The sequence below is a fragment of the Pollicipes pollicipes genome, unplaced genomic scaffold, assembly GCF_011947565.3.
Source record: "Pollicipes pollicipes isolate AB1234 unplaced genomic scaffold, Ppol_2.1 Scaffold_4002;HRSCAF=4701_pilon_pilon_pilon, whole genome shotgun sequence".
In the NCBI taxonomy this organism is placed as follows: Eukaryota; Metazoa; Arthropoda; class Thecostraca; order Pollicipedomorpha; family Pollicipedidae; genus Pollicipes; species Pollicipes pollicipes.
Window position 1 is genome coordinate 28,121,009 of NW_023596420.1, and position 24,735 is coordinate 28,145,743.

The 24,735-nt window shown below is 51.4% G+C and overlaps 1 protein-coding gene across 1 annotated transcript; it reads right to left on the reverse strand.

Moving 5' to 3' along the window:
• Nucleotides 1-581: 581 nt before the first annotated feature.
• LOC119094324 (potassium channel subfamily K member 12-like) lies at nt 582-22,858 on the reverse strand. Its single transcript, XM_037217393.1, has 3 exons — nt 22,618-22,858; nt 2,302-3,110; nt 582-602 (listed from the first exon to the last, which is right to left on the reverse strand). The coding sequence occupies exons 1-3, from the start codon at nt 22,760-22,762 to the stop codon at nt 582-584; spliced, it is 975 nt and encodes a 324-aa protein (XP_037073288.1). The 5' UTR covers nt 22,763-22,858.
• Between the last annotated feature and the right edge of the window lie 1,877 nt (nt 22,859-24,735).

A 24,735-nucleotide genomic window follows, 5' to 3' on the forward strand; every position in this document is an offset into this window, starting at 1 on the left:
ATCGTCGGTGACTAGTACATAAGACTAACGCATAGCGCTTTCTGGCAAGATCTCCGCAGCAGTCACGTATGCACGTGAGCTGAAAGTCTGAGCCTGGAAGCCATCGTTGCCTCCTCACTGCATCGGAGGCCCCGATACCGTCAAGTGCCCGACGTCTTGTGAATCAGGCGCGCCGCCGGCCGTGGTGCACAGTTTGATGCGCAAGGTCACAGTTTATCAGCTCACTTACGCTTTCTTAGCTCAAGCATGCTATGCCCCTGTCATCATCGAAACACAAGCGGTGTGAGTCCTTCCGAAGCAGTGAGAAAACCCTCAGCCTGAACACTCGGGCAGCTCAGTCTGTCACATCTCCCAAATCTCTGTACTCACTGACCGCAGCTCTATGCGGTTTTCGTCGACGAGACACGCAGTGCTTCAAAAGCTGTGTTATCCGAATCTATGGTGTTTGTATACAATATATTCAAGCAGATATAGTCTTACTGCAGCATTGAAATGTGAGCCAAATGTGCTCTGACATATTCGATTAACAATGGAAACGTAAATGTCGTTAATTGCGAAAAACCGCACAGCTCCGGTCGACGCTAGACCGAGCGCTCCACAGTCTGCGGCCGCAGCGATACGGAGGCCAACAGATTTCGGTCGAGGACGGGGAGGACAACCACACTGGCAAACGTGCAGTCGATGTGGGCAGCCAATCACGTGGGCTCCCGCGCAAATAATGGACTCGCGCGTTTTTGGAGGATTTCAGGCATCCATGTTTTACGCCGGTAATCAAAGCTGATAAAGAGGTGATCGTGAGCGTGCCGTACGTCAAAACATAGGCGAGCCGCCAGTCAAACCATCAGGTTCAGGTGCGCCGGCAGTTTCCCGGAAAACAGCAACTGTCGCCTTTTCCTGTAACGGCCACGAGTATAACGACCTGTAGTCCTGAAGCAGCCATGAGTACAACGCCCTGTGGTCTAAACCCGTTACGACTGTGTTATGTCAACTACACGCGTGCACAGCCCGGTTCGCTGAGATCAAAATCCATCGAAAGATTTAAGCAATGCTCTATGTATATTTAAGCAATACTCTGGTCACACTCCTAAAATATCGTGGATAATTAAACATTACTGATTTTGCCTGGATAGCCGAATTAATAGTCAGCCGCACAACCAGCTGATGTTCGTCAATGTGCAGGTGCTGTCATTTGTACATTAAAACACGAACGCAATACCAGTAGAACTTGCACGCGAAACCCTGCCAAACAATGCGTTGAGCATGCATGCGTTTCCGTATACACACATACACACACAATATATATATATATATATATATATATATATATATATATATATATATATATATGTGTGTGTGTGTGTGTGTGTGTGTGTGTGTGTGTGTGTGTGTGTGTGTGTGTGTGTGTGTGTGTGTGTGTGTGTGTGTGTGTGTGTGTGTGTGTGTGTGTGTGTGTGTGTGTGTGTGGTGTGTGTGTGTGTGTGTGTGTGTGTGTGTGTGTGTGTGTGTGTGTGTGTGTGTGTGTGTGTGTGTGTGTGTGTGTGTGGTGTGTGTGTGTGTGTGTGTGTGTGTGTGTGTGTGTGTGTGTGTGTGTGTGTGTGTGTGTAAATATATAAATATCTATTCATTGGTTTTGGCACCATCTGCATACGAGTTGTGTTAATTGACAGCTATTACGTCTTAATCATCTCGGTCGTCGCCTGCCGAACAGCACACTTTGCTGGCCCTTATGTGATGACAAGTCACGTTCAATATTTGCCGCGTAGCGTAAATGTTTACCTAACAATCTGGGGCAAAATGGAAAGTTTATCAATTTAAATAGCTTCGATGCCAGCATTCGAAGAGGCTGAGCGGAGTGTTGGGCGTCTTCCATTTTCTCGGGGCGACGTGGCGTGACGGGAGCGTGACGTGACGGGAGCGCGTGCGAATGGGGCAACCGAGCCTGCGCGGCGCGCCTGACAGTGGGCTCGCGACTGCCCGTCCAATCATCGTCAACAGATCAATGGAGGTCAGGCCGCCGCTGATGTGCTTCGATCTGGCGACAGAACGCTGCCCGTCCGACCGTCGCGGGCATGGCGAGGGCACATCCTGTGCCCCTCGCGTCCTACAGCGTGGCATGAACCGACGCCGTCAAAGTCACGTGAATTGTGGTCAGAGTGCGGCCGCTAGGCCAGAGGCACGAGCAGAGCGCAGTCTCCCGACGGCGCGCTGGACACAGCACATGGGAGCCGTGGGAGTAAGCGGCGGAGCATCTGCAGCGGCCCGGGCTAGGATCGGTGCCGGCCGCTGGGCGGCGCCACTCACCCTGTTAGCTTGCAGCAGCTCGCGCGTGAAAATGATGCTATCGGGCGCGCGGCCGGCGCACCGGTCGGCGGTGATGCCCTCGGCGTCCAGTTCGTCGCGCGACGAGGTCGACTTGAGCTGGTCGGGGGAGAGGCGAGGCGTGGGCAGGCTGGGCAGCCGGCCGGAGCGGGGCCGGCCGGAGTCGAGGCGTCCCTTCTCCAGCGGCTCGCCCGCCGGCCACACTGTCGACGCGCACACACCGTCCACGCGGCCGATAACGTAGTTCAACAGCTGCTTGATGATGATGGAGACGATGTTGAAGAGCGAGTACATGCAGCACACGCCGGCGACCGTGACGAGGAAGTTGGCGACGCCGTACCACTGAGCGGCGCCGTAGAAGTGGTCGGGTCGAATGCCGGCCACCATGTCGCCGAACCCGATAGTCGCGAACGAGACGAACGTGTAGTAGATCGCGCGCAGGTAGTCCCAGCGCTCCATGCTCAGGTAGAGCGCGGCGCCGAGCTGCAGCACGAGACAGGTGCATACCAGCAGGTACAGCAGCACCCAGTACACCGACGGCTTCCACTTGCCGGCCTGCGAAGCCTGCGAGCTGAGGCTGTCGGGTCGCGAGAGGCGCGAGGGTGCACGCGACATCGCCATCCGCCGCTCCACCTGCCACGAGTGGTACACGCGCATGACGTGCGAGAGCAGCGTGATGAAGCGCTCGAGGAAGAGGTTGAAGAAGAGGATGCCGCCGGCGCAGCCCAGGATGCCGTAAACGATGAGGCAGATCCGGCCGACAGTGGTCTGCGGCGCCGTCCATCCCCAGCCTGGCGGCATAGACGCACAAGATGAGCGGGAGTGGGAAGCCGTCCATCCCCAACCTGGAGACACGGACACATGAGACGAGGGGGAGTGCGAGGCCGTCCACGCCCAGCCTGGCAACACAGACGTGTGAGGTTAGCGAGCAGGAGTGGGAGGCTGTTCAACCCCAGCCTGGCAACACAGACGCGTGAGATTAGCGAGCAGGAGTGGGAGGCTGTTCAACCCCAGCCTGGCAACACAGACGCGTGAGATTAGCGAGCAGGAGTGGGAGGCTGTTCAACCCCAGCCTGGCAACACAGACGCGTGAGATTAGCGAGCAGGAGTGGGAGGCTGTTCAACCCCAGCCTGGCAACACAGACGTGTGAGATTAGCGAGCAGGAGTGGGAGGCTGTTCAACCCCAGCCTGGCAACACAGACGCGTGAGATTAGCGAGCAGGAGTGGGAGGCTGTTCAACCCCAGCCTGGCAACACAGACGCGTGAGATTAGCGAGCAGGAGTGGGAGGCTGTTCAACCCCAGCCTGGCAACACAGACGCGTGAGATTAGCGAGCGGGAGTGGGAGGCTGTTCAACCCCAGCCTGGCAACACAGACGTGTGAGATTAGCGAGCAGGAATGGGAGGCTGTTCAACCCCAGCCTGGGAACACGGACGCACGAGATGACCGGAACCAGGGGTCAAGCCGCGGACGTCATGACTTTGGCAAGACCGGGGCCAGTCGTGACCGCGCCGTGCCAGAAAAGGTAAGTCTAGGCACAGGATTGGTAAGTGTGATACTTCGGTGCGATGCTGATTTATATAGTGTGTATTTAAATTATGTTCTCCCGCCATGCCCCCTCAACATGAAATTCAGATTTTTGCTTGGAAATTGCGCGAGCAATTTGATGATGAACTCAGCGATCATTTCAACCCTTAATCCGCTTCCGACAGAAAATAGCGTGCATGTTTAACGACACTCATGATACTGTAGTGCAAAATCATTTCACAGCTTTGTCTCGCATGACTCAGGACATCCCAAGACGACGTTTCTGTACATGAAATCGTGCAAAACCGCATATTCAAACATGTATCGAACAACGTCGGCCTTGATCGTTCTAGGAATTCCTAGAAATTCCAGGGTTGAAAGTAGCAGAGTACGTATGAAGTATAGCAGACTCAGCTGACCGAAACTGCGTGGCTGTGGGCTGAAGGCCTGTGGGGATGTAAACTGGGGTTAGTTCAATCAATGGTTTTATCGATAGGGAAGAGAAACAAATACGCAAGCTTTTTGTTATCAGATGCAATGGCACGAGGCGTGTTCGTCGTTAGTTTTACACGCTGCTTAACCACTGCATTAAAAGCCATTGGTGACTCGTCTGGCGTGTGAAATTAAAGCCCTCGCGACCGCCTCGCAGGGTGACATCAACCACCCGTGAGCATCAACAGCATCAACATCAACCACCCGTGAGCACAACAAACACCAACTGAAAACAAACTGCCTGATCTCCAGAACGTTGAACCGCGACGTTGAAGTTTAGTCGTCGATTTCTGCCACATGAGCAAAACATATTTAGGCACGATGAAAGGCAGGAAAAGGCCTGACTGCAAAAGAACAAAGTGAGCTCTATCATCAATGACGCTGTTCTATCCACGCTGTGGCACCCGGAATCAAACTGGGATTGCTGCTGTTCGGGCACAACCGCGTCCGATGCGTCTGGACGAGGCAGCTTATCACCGCAGTATGTGCATGGGTCTGGACGAGGCAGCTCATCACCGCAGTATGTGCATGTGCCTGGATGAGGCAGCTTATCACCGCAGTGTGTGCATGGGTCTGGACGAGGCAGCTTATCACCGCAGTGTGTAGATGCGCCTGGATGAGGCAGTTTATCACCGCAGTGTGTAGATGGGTCTGGATGAGGCAGTTTATCACCGCAGTGCGTGGATGGGTTTGGACGAGGCAGCCTATCACCGCAGTATGTAGATGCGTCTGGACGAGGAAGCTTATCACCGCAGTATGTGGATGGATCTGGACGAGGCAGCTTATCACCGCAGTATGTGGATGGGTTTGGATGAGGCAGCTTATCACCGCAGTGTGTGGATGGATCTGTATGAGGCAGCTTATCACCACAGTATGTGGATGCGCCTGGATGAGGCAGCTTATCACCGTAGTGTGTGCTTACGGTACGCATATTCTGTTACGTCAAGGTAGGCATTCCAGATATTCTCAGACATCCATGCATGGTGCATGAGGTATGTGGTATCGGAGTTAGTGCTTCGATAGACCTGACGCAAAAATGTTGTCTTGTAGTTCTGATAAACACGCATGCCATATGCTACTACTGAACGGCGCAAGTAGCCATTACGGTTGACGCGCCCGTAAAACCCAATAGCCAACTACTACTGAACAATGTATCAGCACGGGCCTGGTGGAGAACAGCGAACGACATTATGCGTATACATACACATCCATAGCTGTCTTTTCACCCATACCATGAGCGATGTTGCAGGCTGAGGAATTCCTTACGTCGGGTAGGGGGAAGTCGTTTGGCTTCAGCGGCTGGGGCCGACCAGTCACGACTTTGACGGGCTTATATCATTCATTTATCGACATTAGATCGCCCTGAGCCTGTCCAGCTTGGTTAGCGTTTTGCAGTACACTGTCCAATTCGGTCTCAAATTTGAAAAGAATACCGTAAGTTGCAAAACGCATCATGTTGCGGCGGACTCATTTCACTCGTTGCAAGCACGTCAATCACCGCTGGCGGGGCTCTTTTCATCTCGTGCACCGCCTGTCCGGTGTAGCTGTAAGAGGCGATAGCCGACGGACGGTCTGTGGCGACCTGCATGCAGACCATGGGGCTGACTGGGACTGGGACACCAGACGCAGACGGTGTGACCGGCGGGACAGACTGGGACTGGGACACCAGACGCAGACGGTGTGACCGGCGGGACAGACTGGGACTGGAACACCAGACGCAGACGGTGTGACTGGCGGGACAGACTGGGACTGGGACACCAGACGCAGACGGTGTGACTGGCGGGACAGACTGGATGCGAGACGCCTGGCGACTCAGGCCGGCCAGCGTGGTGCTCCGCTAGTCACCCGCGTGCTTCTGATCCCGCCTGACATGACTACCCTGCTCTGCCACAAGGCTTCCCTCTTCAGGTGAGATCAGGTTTGTAAATTTGCTGGAAACGCTGAGATACAATACAAAGACCTAGTCTTCAATTTCCAAAGTTGAGCTCATGTGAAGAGGGCATGTCTACCGAAATGCAGAGGGTTTTATAACTTATTGTAGCGCATTGAAATCTGAGACCGAAATGAACAGCCTACCGTGCAGTAACTTATGTTTTGGCGACTACTGGCGTAACAGCATGATTTTGTGGGGAATAATTAGCAAAGGGTATCTTTCAAGTTCCAATAGTGTGCTTTTCAATTATAATACGCGTAGAGGGTTTTTGGCGGTGTCAGCATTTTCTCTTGAACGCGTCAGCATGGTTGTCAGCAACTGCTCTTTACACAGGTACGCTAGTTGGGTCTGCCGTATTTTGTGCAACCCGTTTTGTTTCACTTGCGATCGCAACGGGTCATAAAACTGAACAAAGCGGAATGGAATCCAGCAAAAGGCTGCAACCATGAAGAGAACATATGAGTGAAATATTTGCGCCCATCTTTTCACTCATCTGGTCAACCAAAGTTCAAGTGATAAAATTTGAAACCTGACATTAAGGAATAGCTGCGCTCATTTTGTGTTACCCAGACCAAAAGTGTTCACGTATACATGTTCTTTCTTTCTTTGTTTTTGCTTTATCACCTCTTATTGTTAAGTTGCGCCCGGCCGGGAGTCTGAGACAACAGTGCCCGTCCGGGGAAAGTTGGCTTCCTCCTGAAATCTCCAACTTCCCGATGTCGGACGAGAAATACAAAGATACTGCTGTAAAGGTCCCGTCAAATCATGAATAATAAAACCAATTTTTTACCCCAGGTCAAATGTAAGGCCACCAGAGATCACGAAGGAGAAAAACGTCCGTTTTGATAGATGTGGTTGAAATACATGTCAGCACGTCAAGACGGATATTGAGGGTACAAAAGTAAGCGCTAAGACTGTGGAGTGTCCATTTCGACCACTTTTATTCCCTCAAAAGAGTCAGGTGAGGTCTGACCATTGTGAAAAACTGGTCCACCAGTAGCCTACAGGAACGACACTTCTTTATTTCTTTCACAGTAAAATATCCCACACACAAAAACATACTTAAGGGCAACCTAGAGGTCAGCTGAGGTCAACTAAGCTCAAATTCGTAAACCAATGAACTGGAAAATGAAAGTGCTAACTGGATCTAAGTGACGTGTACAATATTTCCCTGTGGTCAGAAATAGTGTGCATTCCATCTACAGGTACTTAAGACCGCACAGTTTGCGTATATATTATACCTAAGCCTTTCAACACTTCTCAAAGTATTTGTAACAAACTGAGAAGAGGCACGTTGGCACATGAAACCATGCGTCAGCAGCTGCACAAAGGCGATGTGGAGATAGTTACACGCGTCGCACTCGTTCATCTAGCCTCTGCACTACCGACAACAGAGCTCATTGACCTGTGATGCCCTCATATGACCTTGCTTGTCCTCAAGTGATCTATTATGATCTCATTATGCATTATAATGATATCACATGTTTTCAATGAAAATTCTAAACCGGCGCCCAAAATTACCAAATTACCTAAATTACCTAGTGCGACTTTATTTTGAGCTCAGTATGTGTTTTACAGAAGGCACCCAAGAGATAGGTCATGACCTGGGCCAATGGTATGTTCTTGGTACGCCCTTGCCTTTGACAGGCATGCTCGCGGCCGGTGGCAGCGGTCGCGCTGAAGGTCAGTTGACGCCAGAGGGCAGGACGGACCTTGCCGGGCATTGTGGCACGTTAAACTTTCGCTGCTAAATTCTGCCGTTGACATGGAATTACGCGATCGGGTGGTAGGGGTCAGAGCTCACACAACAATTAGTGTTTAGCGTGAGCTCTGATCCCAGAAATTCATCCATTCAAAGAGTACGGATCAAATCTGTAAAAAATGGCATATGCTCTGTGGTTATCAGATGACTTGTGAATATGAGAAAGCACTTGCTTTATCGCATATAAACATTAAAACTACACGAAAATGCTTACAAATTTGCATTATTTAGCAAAATTGCAAAATTTTACTATACCTCAGGTCACTGACGTTACCTGTTTCGAAGAATCTAGACGATCCAAACTGTAGGTACTATTATGTTCTATTACTTTGGCAAGCTTAAGCCGAGACAGACAACACATAACAAAGTTATGCGTGGTCAAAGTCTGTCAGAAGTTGGCCCCTTTCATCTAACCTAGATCACTGAAATTGGCAGATCAAAGCCTGAAATTCTTCCAGAGGATGTCAAATGAACAGATAAACAGGTGCTAAAGATTGGGTATTACTACAACCGTTCCTCTTCGGGTTGTGCCAAAAAAACTGTACAGGGAAGTCAACTACCCCCCCCCCCCCCCCTCCCCTCCGCCGGCGGGCCGTGGATTAAATTACGAATAACTGCCTCACCACAAATGTTTCCCTACCACTGCCCATGCCTGAAATGTGTCAATGGTGCGGTTAGATGTGAGTTGCTTACATGAGAGCGTGTGTACAGGGAGGGTTTGGCTGTATACTCGGGGAACAGGGCCAGAATTATACAGTTATTGTTGTGGATCCTCCCACGTCATGTTAAAATAGGGTCTGGTTTCCATCATTGGTAAGTATTTCTATGGCTTGGCCGTGTTCTCCTCCATCGCTAAGTAGTTATATGTGGGGTCTGTGGTCTCCATCACAGGTAGGTATCTGCCAGGATTTTGCGGATTCGGTCGTCATCAACGGTGAGCGTGGTTATGGCGAGGCTGTAGTCCGTAACAATTTTTCTTCATTTAAAGATTTAGTCCGAACCTGTTCATTGCATAAACTTCTCGCAAAAATGCTCAGGCTGAGCAGTGCCAATTGCGTGAGTCCTGACCCCACCATCCGTTTACGAAAATCCAGGCCAGTGGCAAAATGTTTACGCTGAAAGCTTAAAATGCAGTATTGCGTCATGATCCGTCCTACCCTCCGATAGAACCTAGCATTTAGCGCAGCCGCTGCCAACAGCCGCAGGAAATCCCATCCAGGGAAAGTGATCGGACCCGCACTGTTACGGGAGTGTGCATCAGAAGCCGAACATCGGACCCGCCACTGTCACGGGAGTGTGTATAAGAAGCCGATCATCGGACCCGCCACTGTCATGGGAGTGTGCATCAGAGGCCGAACATCGGACCCGCCACTGTCACAGAGCTGTGCATCAGAAGCCGTTGATCGGACCCGCCACTGTCACGGGAGTGTGTATAAGAAGCCGATCATTGGACCCGCCACTGTCACGGGAGTGTGCATCAGAGGCCGGACATCGGACCCGCCACTGTCACGGGAGTGTGCATCAGAGGCCGGACATCGGACCCGCCACTGTCAGAGAGCTGTGCATCAGAAGCCGTTGATCGGACCCGCCACTGTCATGGGAGTGTGCATCAGGGGCCGGACATCGGACCCGCCACTGCCACGGGAGTTTGCTTCAGAGGCCGGGCATCGGACACGTCACTGTCACGGGAGTGTGCATTCGAGGCCGGACATCGGACACTTCGTGAACACCTTTTCCTAGGTCGAAATTCAGCAATGAGGAAAAAGTTTTCACAAGGTTTCTGGGTTGGTCCGCCCGTTGAGTCCCCTGGTCGACCGCGAGACCCTTCCTAGTCTGAAGTACGGTCTCTGTGGAACGGATTGACTAAATTCAGTAGAAAAACGAATTTAGAGGATTCTATGCGTAACCATGGGCTGCCCATGTTGTGGGGTTCCCCAGCAAACCCTCGCCTCCCGTCACAACTCTATCTGCGTGCCCGAACACAAGACATCGTCGGTGACCTCCCATGTGTCCTGGCGTGATATACTCCTTGGCATCGCGCTGTAACCAGCTTAACATGATACGGATAACGACACATGTACATGCAACGACGATTTCTTCGCTGATTGGGCGCCGCTGTCACGTGTATTGACCAATGCCGGGGGCCGGCCGTGCGTCATCCCTTGTGTCGTCGCCTGTCTCCGAGCAACGGTGACCAAAGGCATCCGCGCGGCGGCGGCTCCTGACGACAGACGACTGCTACCCATTTAGACCACTAAACAGCCGATGCATATCATATTGAATAGTGGGAAAGAATGCAGCCCTGTGGGAACTGGCGGCGCACCGAGCTAGGCCGCTGGCATGTAGTAGCCGTCGAGCAGCGATGGAGAGCACGCGTGAGGCGTAGCTGCGCCATTACAACGCCTTGCGCTCTACCGGAGATCCCAATTTCATGACTACGGCTAACTCTGTCTGTGATGTCTTCCGTCCAGCGGTTGGGACCGAGTCCAGTGGCGTCCCGCCCCTGCTATTCCAGGCGGGCGCAACATAACATTTCGTTCGGGTGAACTACCACTCATAAGTCAGCTTGCATACACGCACCTATCATGCGCCCCGTACGGTCCGCCACGGGACGGCGGTCAGCGCCCGTGGCGGTGAGTTGCATTCCGCCGCGCGGCCGAGGCCGCGCCGCGACACGGCAGGGACGGCATGCTGTGCCGTCGGGCCGGCTGGGCGTGCTCACAACATCTCCCCCCCCCCCCCCCCGCTCTTCGGGACCACTGGAGGAGCAGTTCTTAGATGTCGTAGGCCAGGCGGCTTGATGTCCTTTGACGAACGCTCCGTCGAAGAGCTGGTGGCGGCGGGAGCTGAAATCGTACTCGACGGTGAGGTGCTGGGGCCTTTCCTTCTGATGGCGAGGTAGTCGTCGGTCCGTGTGATGGCGCTTGGGGGGACTGGAGTGACGGACGGAGGAAGCGCCTGTTTCTCCAGGAGACTCCGCCGCTTGGTGTCTTGGTCAGGTAATCTCTGTGGTACCCGACGCCCACGATGGTGCCTACCTTGTCCCAGCGTTTGCTGATCGGATCTTGCAGCCTAACGTGGGTCCCGACCTTGAGTGGCGTCACTGCATATGCAGAATCATTGTAGTGCTGTTGCGCACGGCGGAGAGACGCTGCTGCCCTGGAATCGCGTTCCTCTGCTTGCTCCTGTTACTCAGCAGCGAAGGTGCTGTGATGAGCGGGAACACAGGAACGGATGGGATGGCCGAAGACCACCTGAGCCGGAGAACGTCCATCGGCTCGAGGCGTGTTTCGCAGTTCCAGGAGTCCTCCGTAAAAGTCGTCGTTGTCGGTAGAACCATCAGCCACTGTCTTGGAGACCAGGTGGTTCATGGTCTTTACTGCCGCCTCCGCATGCCCATTGGATTGTGGGTAATACGGAGTCGATATGACATGCCGTACTCCCCAACGCTTCAGGAGGTTGGCGACTTCACGACTCTTGTACTGGGGTCCTCCATCTGTCCTGAGTCTCACGGGGACTCCGAGACTGACGAAGACGTCTCGGGGGGCTCTGATGAACTAACGACTTGTTATGTCACCCCGTGGGAGTTGATAGACAACTGGCCAGCCAGACAGTCTATCTACGTAGACGAAGAAGTCTCTGCCCGCTTGAGAGAAGAAGAGGAAGGAGTCTGTTGACTTTGAGAAGTTGACTTCCCTGCACAGTTTTTTTGACGCTGCCCGAAAAGGAGCGGTTGCAGTAATACCCAATCTTTCGCACCTGTTTGTCTATTCATTTGACATCATCTGGAAGAATTTCAAGCTTTGATCTGCCTATTTCAGTGATCTAGGTTGGATGAAAGGGGCCAGCTTCTGACAGACTTTGACCACGCAGAACTTTTTATGTGTTGTCTGTCTTGGCTTAAGCTTGTCAAAGTAATAGAACGTAATAGTACCTACAGTTTGTATAGTCTAGATTCTTCAAAACAGGTAACGTCAGTGACCTGAGGTTTAGTGCAATTTTGCAATTTTTCCTAAATAATGCAAATTCGTAAGCATTTTCGTGCAGTTTTAATGTTGATTTGTGATAAAACAAGTACTCACTCATATTCACAAGTCATCTGATAACCACAGAGCATATGCCATTGGCCCAGGTCATGACCTATCTCTCGGGTGCCTTCTGTAAAACACATACTGAGCTCAAAATAAAGTCATATTGGGTAATTTTGGGCGCAGGTTTAGAATTTTCATTGAAAACGTGATATCATTATAATGCATAATGAGATCATTATGAGGACATATGAGGGCATCAAAGGTCAATGATCTCTGCTGTCGGTAGTGCAGAGGCTAGATGAACGAGTGCGGCGCTGTAACTATCTCCACATCGTCTTTGTGCAGCTGCTGACGCATAATTTCATGTGCCAACGTGCCTCTTTTCAGTTTGTTGCAAATACTTTGAGAAGTGCTGATAGGCTCAGGTATAATATATACACAAACTGTGCGGCCTTAAGTACCTGTGGATGGAATACACCCTATTTCTGACCACAGGGAAATATTGTACACGTCACTTAGATCCAGTTAGAACTATATTTTTTCAGTTCATTGGTTTATGAATTTGACCTTAGTTGACCTCAGCTGACCTCTAGGTTACTCTTAAATATATTTTTGTGTGTGGGATATTTTACCGTGAAAGAAATAAAAAGTGTAATTTCTGTAGGTTACTGGTGTACCACTTTTGCACAGTGGTCTGACCTCATCTGACTCTTTTGAGGGAATAAAAATGGTCGAAATGGACACTCCACAGTCTAAACGCTTACTTTTGCACCATCAATATCCGTCTTGACGTACCAACATGCATTTCAACCACATCTATCAAAACGAACGTTTTTCACTTTCGTCATCTCTGGTGACCTTACATTTGACCTGGGGTAAAAAAAATTGGTTTTATTTTTCATGATTGGACGGGACCTTTACGACAGTGTCTTCAATTTTCTCGTCCGGCATCGGGAAGTTGGAGATCCCGGGAGGAAGCCAACTTTCCTCGGACGGGCACTGTTGTCTCAGACCCCCGGCCGGGCGCAACTTAACAATAAGAGGTGATAAAGCAAAAACAAAGAAAGAAAGAACATGTGTACCTGAACATTTTTGGCCTGGGTAACACAAAATGAGCGCAGTTAGTCTTTAATATCAGGTTTCAAATTTGATCATTTGAGTTTTGGTTGACCAGATGAGTGAAAAGATGGGCGCAAATAGTTCACTAATAAGTGCTCTATATGCTTGCAGCCTTTTGCTGGATTTCATTCCGCTTTGTTCAGTTTCATGAGCTGTTGCGATCGCAAGCGAAACAATACGGGTTGCACAAAATACGCAGACCCAACTGGCGTACCTGTGTAAAGAGCAGCTGCACAACCATGCTGACGCGTTCAAGAGAAAATACTGACACCGCCAAAAGCCCTCCACCCGTATCATAATTGAAAAGCACACTATTGGAATTTGAAGGATACCCTGATATACCCACTGGCCTTGAAATATACCCTGATAGGTCAGAGTACACATACACTTACACGGCCTTGAAAAAACATCATTCGACGAAGCTTAGTGGCTTTATCACACATAAAGGCATGTGGAACATCTCGATCATGGATGTCATGACCCAGGGGTCGAGGAAGTTCAAACTGGCCATTGTCGGCTGGGGCACGCTACAACCATATCTACCGTCTTTTGAGCAATGGGACATGACAGGCTTGACGTGCTCGTCAAATGCTTGTTAGCCTGCGGTATATCGACTACGAGACGTCGGTTAGGGCGCTTCCTATTGTGACTGGAGTAAGGAACGGTGCTCTTTTGCGAGTCAGCTGCCTACAAGTCTGTCCGCTTAGTTGTCTGTACGTCCCGATAGCTCAATTAGTTATAACGCCTGTCCCTTCTGATTCACCCACCCGTCGGGGAAAGGTAGGTTCGAGTCGCTTTAGGTGCTCGAAGCTTGTCCCTGGCTGAGCAGGCCCGCGGTCGTTGGCAGGGGCCGCGCCGAGGGTCCCGTGACATCAGGAAGCGCCGTAAGGTGGCCTTTAAAGGGCAGGATGGACCGCGCCGAGCATTGCGGCACATTAACCTTTCAGCGGCAAATCTGACAATGAACCGGACTTTCGCGAGGTTATGGTGGTGTCAGGACTTATGCAACCAGCACCACTTTGCATGGGTGCTGATATCCAGGTCACGTCCATTCAAATGATTCGGGCGGCAGTTATTAACTTTGCTAGCCAGTGGGTCACAACGTTTATGACCAGCATGTTTTGGACTTGTTTGACTACAGTAATTCAACTGCGCCGCGAAATGTGTGATTTGCATTACAAAGGGATGCTGGAGCGTGTTTTTTATCGGGTCAGCGCCCCAAAATGACTGTTTACCATAACTGACACCTGGGTCATGAAATGTAACCTGCACGCCTCCCATCGCCGTTTGCATCCGCTAAATTGAATGCAGTGCGTGAATGCAGTGAATGCAAACGTAGATTTGTGCGCTCTTTGTTGTGATCCGAGTAAGTAAAAAATGTTGTGCCATGTCATGTCAGAAACCAAAAACGGACAATTTTGGGCTCTCGTTTCTTGGGTCACGACATTCACGTGACTCGCATATTTTATAATGGTTTGCTTCTGGTGCAACGTCTCGCTGCAGTGAATGGTTATCTTCTTGTCTCAGTCGGGATGGAGGCATTTTCTTACCGTTCAGCAGTCAAAGTTGAGACATTTTGACAGTTTCTGGGCAATGGGTGACATAATATAAATCCCGCACACTCATCTCTTGTTTGCCACCGATAACTCAGCGCGGTTTGATTGATGTACTCTGTATTGTTATCCGAGTAGGTGAAGGCTTTCTTGGGAAGTCAACAGCCAAGGAAGACGATTTTGAACCAGCGGGTCACGATGCCCATGATTAAAATGCTCCACATGGTTCGCTTCCAATCAATCGGCAACGCCTCTTATATCGAACAGTATTATTTTTACGGTCGTAGGAACGGAAAACATGGCTTTCGAGTGTGTCAGCACTTTCCTGCTGAGCGTATATACAATTTAATACGATCCTTAAAAGAGAGGTAGGAGCGAGGAGTGGGGGATGAGGGAGGTGCTCGGCCCTGGCACAGGTAATTTGGCCTTGTAATAGACCCTGTTGAAGACCACAAGGGTCGCACTGTTATATCCATACTTACCACAGGCCGAGGCGGCAGACTCGTCAGATTCATACTGGTCGATGGTGGAGGCCACAACCTCGTTACATGAGCTCTTCATGGACTTAATTTCCAATTGTCCAGAACGAGCCAATCCCGAATATTTTACTTGCGTTTCACTCACCGACTAATCGTTATCATAGATTCCCGAACCGATGCCTTCCGAAAACAGCAAAAATATTCTCCAAAACAAACCACATACGAGCCTGGTTTAACTCATGTCAGAAAGAAAATACTAGCCGCGGTCGCCAGCCTTCGGCCGGCTTGTCACTGCTTGGCTCTTCCGCTGCGTGGTGAATCACTGACGTCACTGAAACTTTACATTAGCCCTGACTCGCCGGCATCTGTCGGTATGTGCCATGCAATCTTAGGCTGCATGGAGTGCGTCGAAACCCAAAGTCAGCATCGGTACCAACTGAACACCGATCTTAAATGGATACTGGTCCCAGCCCATAGAACCATACCTTGGTAATGACATTAAAGTATCAAAATACCTAGGCGGTATAATGGAAGCATGGAAAAGTGCCATACATTGGGCAATGTATAGTCAACGGCAGGCGCGCAGCCAGAGCCTGCCAAGGTCGGGGGAGGGGGGGGGGCACAGGGTTGATAAATAGGCCCCCTGTTAGTAAAAGGGACCGCAAAGCAAAATGGCTAGAAATAGGCTATTTGTTAATAAGGGATGGTTTTTGTCGATATATATATATATATATATATGCATATCTATATATATATATATATATATATATATATATATGCATGTATACATAAAAGCATTTTACCTTCCATAATTTGAAAAGAAGCCAGGCGCTACCGCGAGATCAATTTTGCTGACTGCAACGACTGCATGAAATAAATCGCCGGCGTTCATCATTTCGCAATGGTCCAGTTGACTCTTCCTAAGCCGACAGAACTCACAAAATTTGCAAAAATTCTTATCATGGCTTTTGTAGAGATATCAAGGACCCGTGAATTAGTTTGAATATAAAAATAGATCGGCGATATGTATCAACAAGGCCAAGCCATGTTTGCCTGAAAATGTTCAACATTCAGTCAGAGTCGAGCAGTGATTCAAATTCTGCAACGTAGTTTTGAGCATACACGCTCGCATATTTCAGCAACAAAAACCTCGAAATATGAGGTGTGAAAGCCTCCGTAGGCCGCGCAGCGTCGGCCCCCGCGGCTAGTACCAAGCCGTAGCTAACGGGTGGACGAAAATGATGACGCATTTGAAAAAGTACATTCCGATGCCTTAGAGCATCAAACCATACATTCAAAAGGTACCCGAGCGTATATTTCACCTGTGCTATTTTTAGATTGATACTAATAACGGATTGGCCTCTACAACACCGCGAAATAGTGCTGGAATCTGGTGGTGGAACTGAAAGAGTAAAGGTGGAGCCCCTATTTTTCATGTTGCTCTAGCTGTTAATCTGTCCAGAGAACAGCCTCAAAGCCTAGAAAAGATTCTCCCCGTCTCATCTTGAGCCATGCAAATTAATTTGTGAGGCATTCAGAAACATTAGTTTTACGATGGCCGCTGTTGCGCACGCGGCGCCCGCCGTTTGTCGTTACCCGCAGTGACCAACGCCGTTCGGTTTGACGGAAACTGCAGCCCAGGTCGTCGTTGTCCTTGCTTTCCGAAATTACGGGCGTGTTATTGGGGCTTTATGACGCACTCAGCTGCTGATGCTATATGACGTCGCCTGCCTGTCATTCTGGCAGAAAGGGCGGACGCCGCGGGGAATCGATCCCCGCACCTGTGGATTTTCAGACACGTAGTGGTTAAGGCAACCTGTACTATCGGTACCCGGCGCGCGGGCTCAATCTTTTTCGTGTTATTTGTTTCACTGGTCGGTTATGCAAAAGAATGAGCTTCTCAAGCAAACATGGGATCGCCTTATGCATTCTGAGCTCATTTCGACTCAGTCCATTCAACACTGATGTTTATGTTCCATTCAACACTAATGTTTCAACACCCACACAACCTTAGTTATTTCCGAGAAAGGGATCCCTTGAGTCGGACACTACGCGGCACATTCTTCTTACCGGTCAAGGGCTGAAGGGCCATTCTGTCTCACCGCGGGATGTATTCCGGCTGTCGTTCTAGCGACACGGGGCGGGATCCCTTACCGATCCCGAGGCCCTTAAAGGGATACTTCGTGTCACATTGGTCCGCTCCCTGACGCGGGCCCTTCTGAACCGCGCAGCTGGTCCCGGATTGAAGCAAGAGCCATCATTGACGCAAGAACGTCCCTGATCGCTGCAGGTGTTTCAATAATTAGCACATAGACCCCAATTCGGCTTAACGGGACCATGCTGGAACTGGGATGGAGAGCGCACCGTTCGATGCTAGGGGCCCTGACCGGTACAGGCCCCTTGCATTGTCTCAATGGGAGCACTCTTGATAAGTTTTCGCGTTTCCTTTCATTGCGAGCGAGCCCCGACCAACTTAAGTGGCCGTCTGTCATTCAGGCTCCCATCCCCGTCCTCGCTGGGAAAATGTTTCCCCGACCCATTGGAGGCCCCTTGTTGACACAAAACACCCTATTAGGCACTGCGCACCTCTGAACGATACAGGAGCCCGACCAATATAAATTGTGGGCCCGGCCTTGTCCCTGCTTGGGAAAATGAACCCCCAGAGCTCAGACCAACTCGGAGCCGACTGTTCGTTGTTGGTGATCTCTGGCCGAAATAAGGGAACGCTTCGTCTTAAGGGTTCCCTTCGGTGCAAGAGGCCCTCTTCCTGACATTTAAGATCACAAACCTATGAGCGGGGGTCCTTAATGTGACTTACAGTCAGCTCTTCGGACCTTTCAGGCTTCCAATCGGGCCCTTGATCTTTGGCCTTGAGAGACTCTTCGTCCCTCTTCGGGCCCCCTAAACACCGCTCCGACTCGGAGTCACTTGCCACCACAGGACCTCTGGTTGGGCACTGTAGCCCCTGACGGATACAGGAGCTTCGCATCGTGTCAGGGACCCCAAACCTTGTAAATCACGGGCCCCGGCATGGTTCCTGCTTGGGACATGGGTCTCAAGGGCTCAGACGGGTATGAGCCGGCTGTTCGGTGTTCGTGGTCTTTGGCCGACTTAGAACCCCGCACTGTCTCAGGGTTCCTCAAAAGGTGAAAGAGGACCTAAGACTAATATTGCTGGTCACGTCCATGCGAGTCGTGATTCTTTATGTAACCTACAACCAGTCCTTCGGGCCCTTATGCCCTCCAAACGGGCCTTTGGTGGTCGGCTCCAGTGGGCCGCCCGGGCCCATCTTCAGGCTTCATCAAATACTTCCCATGGCCGGACCCAGGAGCCCCTTGCCAACACAAGGCTCCCATAAGGAGCTGTGGGGCCTCGACCAATGTAGCTCGCTGGCTCCGGGTTTCTTCATGCCTGCGAAATTGACCATAAGGGCCGTGCCGCCACTCAGCCGACTCTGCATACTGGTGGTGTCTGACCAACATATAGGCGCTTATAGACTCAGGGGGCCCCTGATCAGCGCGCGAGGCCTTCTGGCTCGCATTGGAGTGCTCGGCCCCGCGAGCAAAAGCCCCTGAGTGCGAACCCCGGCTGGCCTTTCGGGCCCTTAATCGCAGGTTCCGAGGGCCCTTAGGGCCCCTCAAAACCTAAAGAAGGGGGGCACGTGCCACCTGTGCCCCCTGCCTGCGTTACTAGGTCAACAGGCTACGATTGTTCCGCGGCTGGTTTTTAGATGCTTTTGTATCTCGACAGCCCAGGACAGTGAATTTTGGGCCTGTTGAACCGGCGCCACGCCCGATTCGAGATGCTTCTCAGTCATGATGTGCTGGCTTTTTAGGTACCGCAGTACTGGCAGCCGGTACTAGAGTTAGCATAAGCGGTACTACATCGTGCCAGGATTCGCCATGTCGAATGGTGCTGGAAGCCGTCGGCCCCTACATGGATGCATCGAAAACCGCCGGCAGTACCGGTACGAGCTGAATCTCACCGACAGGGACGTAGGCGCATAAGAGTCCCTAGGGGCACTTGCCCCCTCTTAACAAATTTATGACATGCTATTTCATATGCACATGACTAAATGATGGTAATTAAAAATTCCAGGTAGGCTCGTAAAAATATGAAGGTCGAGAACATACGACGTTGTTTAGCGATATGGAAAAAATTGCGCAAGCCAGCGACGTGCCTCGCTTCGTTTTCAGCGAACAGCTTTGAGTTGTGCCATCCCCACTTTTATGAAATCGTGAGCACGCCCCTGCTTGCCGGTTGTTCTGCCGATGATATAGATAATTGGGCGGGCCTGGGCTGACGATGCTGCTCGTAAATTTTTCGTTTGCACTCTCGCCTGCTTTACGTTGAACCGATCCTTTGGAAATACAAGCTCTTCAGCATGAACACCAGCACATCGACCTGCACGAGACGGACTACCGAATCGTCTCTGCGGTGTATCGCCATCTCCAACGCAGCGTGAGGGAACGGCAGCGCGAATGCGTGGGAAGGGTGCCTGTCGACACTCACTGTGGTCTAACAACGCCTCAGACGTTCGAATGCACCCGTGCGCCAAACGGCAACGTGCTGATGCAGTCGTTTCTGAGATTGGTGGCGACGTACACACCGATGGAAGAGCGGAAAGGGGTAAGATAATCAATACAGATTCAGGCGCTTGTATTTTTTCTTTTAAGACCGGCGACACAACTTTCGCCAGGATTTCATCATCGTCCCACGAACCTGTTTCACCTTCACATTTCGAGGAAGGTCGCAGAGAACAGGCCTTTACGAGTAAGATTTCATCTGCCGAACTCACCCACTACACGGCCAGAAACTTGCTTGGGGAAAGGTCGGGAAAGGATGGGCAAGGCTGGGAAAGGCTTTGAGAAGTCTCAAGCTTCCCCGATCGGCTCGGGAAACGCGGTGGGTTGCCACAGGTTTCCTCGGTCGAGTCAGCTGCTACTGGCCATCGATTGGGGAAACCTGGGATTTTCCCGAGGCTTCTTCATGGAGAACGACTAGTAGACCCCGATCGGGATCAGACACTTCTCAATGCATATTCGCCATTGGAACAGACTGAAGATTGACCGCGTGCCATTAGTAGGCAGCGTGGGGAACACTTGGGACTCCCCGACCAGTCGGCTGAGAAAAGGCAGAAAAAGCCTGAACGGAATCGGACTTCTCTTGATGTAAAATTAGGATCAGAATTCTATTGATGCGAATCGTTTTAGTCGACTCGGGAAAGCCGCAGGATGGCCCAACCGGCCGCTTGCGGAAACTTGGCAATGGTCCAAAGCAATGCGGGTAAATCCCAACTAAAGACGCTCACTTGCGGAATCTGTCTCGAACAATACCAACCGACAAAGTTTGGGAACGGTCGGAATTGAACCGAAATCGCTGGCTAGGCACCCATGGAGCTGTGCTCATACCCACCGGCTAACGATTCCTAATGAGCTTCACCAACCTGTTACCCATCCGCCTGCATTTTCCTTAGCACTTGTGTTAGAAGTTATGGGTAGGTTTCATGAAAGTACACATGCGTTGATAATTGCAAAACCCAAGCAGTAGCATTGTGTGCTATTTCTGGAAGAATCTGCGCAGCGTTTCGTACAACTCTAGCCCGTAGTCAGAGTTTCATATACCCGTATTTGTAAAAATACGGGCATCTATCATACCCGTATTTGTAAAAAAAGATCCCTATACAGCCCAACCTTGTACCCAATTATTATGGACACCCATCAGTTAACCTGGTGTGTGAAGTTCACCACCTCAGAGTTTGCAAGAGCCTCCGGAGGCTATAATATCTTAAAAACTCAACAACATTCATCTACGTGGAAAGCAACATCAGAAATCTCCTGGCAACTGCGACCGGGTAGTCATCAGTAAACCATGATGAGTGGAACCATCGGCAGGTCAAATTAAGACAAAGGGATTAAATTACGACTTGACCACTATCACAGACCACCATCACAGACCTCATATGATCTCAAGAACTAAGTTTTCTTAAGATTTGATGCAAACGTTTTGAATGGATGGATTTCTGGGATCAGCGCTCACGCTAAGCAGTGCTTGTGTGAGCCCTGACCCCTACCATCCGATCACGTAATTCCAGGTCAACAGTGGACTTTAGCGGCAAACGTTAAACGTGCCGTATTGTTCGGCGCGGTCCGTCCTGCGCCGTGACGTCTCCTGATCTTTAGCGCGGCCGCTACCACCGGCCGCAGGCCATACCCATCAAAGACAAATTACCAAGCACCCAAAAGCGATCCAAACCCAGCTCGCCACGGGTGGGTGGATCGGAAGGGATGCGCTGTAACACACTGACCCATCGGGACGGACAAAGTACACAATGACAATACCGAAACGGCATTGAATAGCTCTTGGAATCAGGTGGGCAATCGTGAAGACCGACCTGTGGCATGTCACGTCAGGTCCAGAGTGAAAGCTTTCTTGGCGTCGAGCCATTCGGCTGCATCAAAAACCGACCAAGCCACGAGAATATGGAAAATGGTGTTAGAGAGTGCTTTCAAACACTCAATTGCGTGCCACTGGGGTTTTTATCGTATATCACTCAAAATGCCAAATCCAGCCATAAAGTTTAAACGTCAACCTAACTTGGCCTTAGATGAACGGGCCATCCAACAGCAGCTGGAACAATATTACGGCTTCAGATCGATGAAATTAAAGAAATTATTCTACAGAACCTGCTAGGAGCGCATTTTCTGCAAGAAATAAACTTTCTGATCACTTTACAGCAAAATGTCACCAAAACGTATGCTCAGGAGCAAGTCATAGACCATGAACCCTCAAGATCAGAGTTTGTTCGATTCTCACACATGAAAATGATGTAAGCTCAGCTTGTAAAATTTTCAGCGGCGTGACCAACACCGGTCTGAAGTCATTCCGGAAACACGTTAGGGATCTCTGAGGCTTCCATAGGCCGAGGCGGTCCTTTTTCGCCGACCAAGTTTTAAGTGTAATCTGACCCTAGCTCATGTGGCTTGGAGCTTTCCTGGCGCAGCCTAGACAGATTCGTGAATCCAAGTCTGCCCGGAGCCATACCGTTATATTTTACATCAAGTTATCACAAATGGCAAAGACCGCAGCCAGACACCTCCCCGCTCGCGAAATGGCTGATATCACAGCTCCACTCACCGATGGTGGCCATTACAGCCCGACACCTTCCCTTCGCCGATGGTGGACACCACAGCCCCACACCTTCCCACTCACCGATGGTGGACACCACAGCCCCACACCTTCCCACTCACCGATGGTGGACACCACATCTCCACACCTTCTCACTCACCGATTGTGGACATCACAGCCCGACACCTTCCCACTCACCGATGGTGGACACCACAGCCTCACACCTTCCCACTCACCGATGGTGGGCACCACAGTCCCACACCTTCCTACTCACCGATGGTGGAGACGACCGTGCAGGAGAAGTGGAAGCTGCCCGAGAAGTCCCACTGGGGTCGGTGGTGCAGCAGGCCTAGCCGGTTGGCTATTAAGTGCGCGTCCAGCAGCCGGTCGAGGTCGGCCAAGGTTGGCGCGCCGCCCATGGTCAGGTTGCGCCGGAAATCCTCGAACAGGTGGGCGTAGGTGCGCTGCGACCGCAGCTCGTGGTCACGCTCGGCCCAGCGGAAGAGCGCGGCGCCGGCCAGCAGGTAGAGCAGCAGCACGGCGCCCAGCAGCAGGACGCGGCAGTTGGCCTCGTTCAAGCGGCCGCGGCCGCAGCAGCCGGCCCCACGTCGAGGCGACAGGTGCGGCTGGTGCAGCGGCATGGCGGAGGCGCCCCGCACCGGCAGGAGCAGCCGCGCGGCCGGCCGCACGCCGGGGCGGCTCGGCACCCCGAAGGTCGACGTGCTGCCGCCGCGGCGACGCCGACGCGCCTCCGACGACGTACACGCGCTCTGCCGGCCGGCACGCTCCGACGGACACTGGCGGACCGCGGTCGCGGCCAGCGCAGATCAATGGCCAATTACACGGCACAGGCAGCCATAATTCGGCGTCCCGATCCAGGCGACGACTAGAAATAGGCGGCGATCGACCGTGGAGAGGCCGGCTCTCGGCCTCGTCGGATGTTAGAGCGCCTTCGACTCGGTCGTCATGCCGACCCGAGCGGCCGCCGCCAGAACGAGGCTGCGTTCCGCGCATCCCGCTGGTTACGTGCTGCTCTTGTTCACGACAAGCTGCACCTCGTGGCGAGATGGCGCTCGGTGGCTGAGTGCTTCGAAGACAACGTGGGAAGTGGATGATGAAAGAGTGGAGGAGGCCGGAGCAGGATCTCCAGTTATGTTATTTCTAGGAAGGAAAGAGGTTTGCAAGGCTTTTAGAATGAGCATATGCCCGCAATCGAAATAGAATAGCTATATAAACGTTATTTGTACGATGTGTTTTTTATGCATATCGTGGAAGGTATGAGCCATGCGCGTAAAAAGGACGCCCCATTGCACCCATGTCCAGACCAAATTGGTGCCAAGTATTGCAGCGCGGAGAATAAGCAAATAGTTAAACGAAAGATATGTACCATGGGCATTGGAAGATATCAGTATGGAATTGAAAAAAAAACGCTAGTGGAAAGGTCCAGAAATTTCGGAGAGACAGACGCCTCCGGCGCCGAATGTAGGGACGGACCAACAGCGTAACTGTGTGGTGCCGTGCTTCAGCGAAAGCTGGTTTAATAAAAATGGGGGACGCTCACGATGTCCACCGTTCATGGTGTTTGCAGATCATGATGTCCACTGTTGATGTCCAAATTTTGCAATATCTAGTCAGAGTGCGTACAATTCATAATGTCTCTGTTACCGATGTCCACAGTTCACAATGTGCACAGTTCACAATGTCCACATTTCATGACGTCCACAAATAGTCCCGCTTGCGTCCGCCTGGGTAAAAAAGCTCCGTCCTTGTGTGAAAGAGGCAGTGCTAACGGCCGTGGCCTCATTTCCTCCGCTGTCTTACGCAATCGGGCACCATTGTTGAGCTTCATATCTTCCGCGGCCGAATCTGTAAACACCCGAATGAAACGAAACTGGCCGAAAGAAACCCGACTCTGCACAGACCAAATTAAAGCAAACCCTACAGGAATAAGCCCGAGCCTGCATAAAACCGCCAGCCGCTTCCGCGGCTCTGCGCGGGCAGGCGCGTGACAGGCATTACACAGCGGACTGGTGTCTGGCGTACACAACGACTGGTACTATTGCAAATATTTCCACAAGCCAAGCAAAATCTTGCACGTCTTTGCGAACAGTGGCCTCTCTTCTACCCAGGACCTCTCCCCCTTATCCTCCGAACCTGCCACCCCTGTCTCGCCGCGTTTGCCCGACTCGATCGCCGCGCCAGGAGAACTTCCCAGCCCGTCGTTGCCCCTGGCAACCGGAGTATCTTCTGCGTCGCACATATGGATATAGACCAGGTGGCGAGCCTGCCCAGGACCGCACAAACCACGTAATTGAATACGCCTCACAGCACCGATAAGTACCAGTGCCTCGTAACTTATCGTGTAGGTGTTACTGCTGCAGCCTGGGCTTCT

Bases quoted from the DNA above. Each gene is read 5' to 3' on its own strand.
- LOC119094324 (XM_037217393.1), bottom strand. From the start codon at position 22,762: ATGGGCGGCGCGCCAACCTTGGCCGACCTCGACCGGCTGCTGGACGCG. The intron at 3,111-22,617 runs GTGAGTAGGAAG...CTATGCCGCCAG, and splicing joins CACGGTCGTCTCCACCATCG to GCTGGGGATGGACGGCGCCG. The intron at 603-2,301 runs GTGAGTGGCGCC...CTGCGGCCGCAG, and splicing joins AGCTGCTGCAAGCTAACAGG to ACTGTGGAGCGCTCGGTCTA.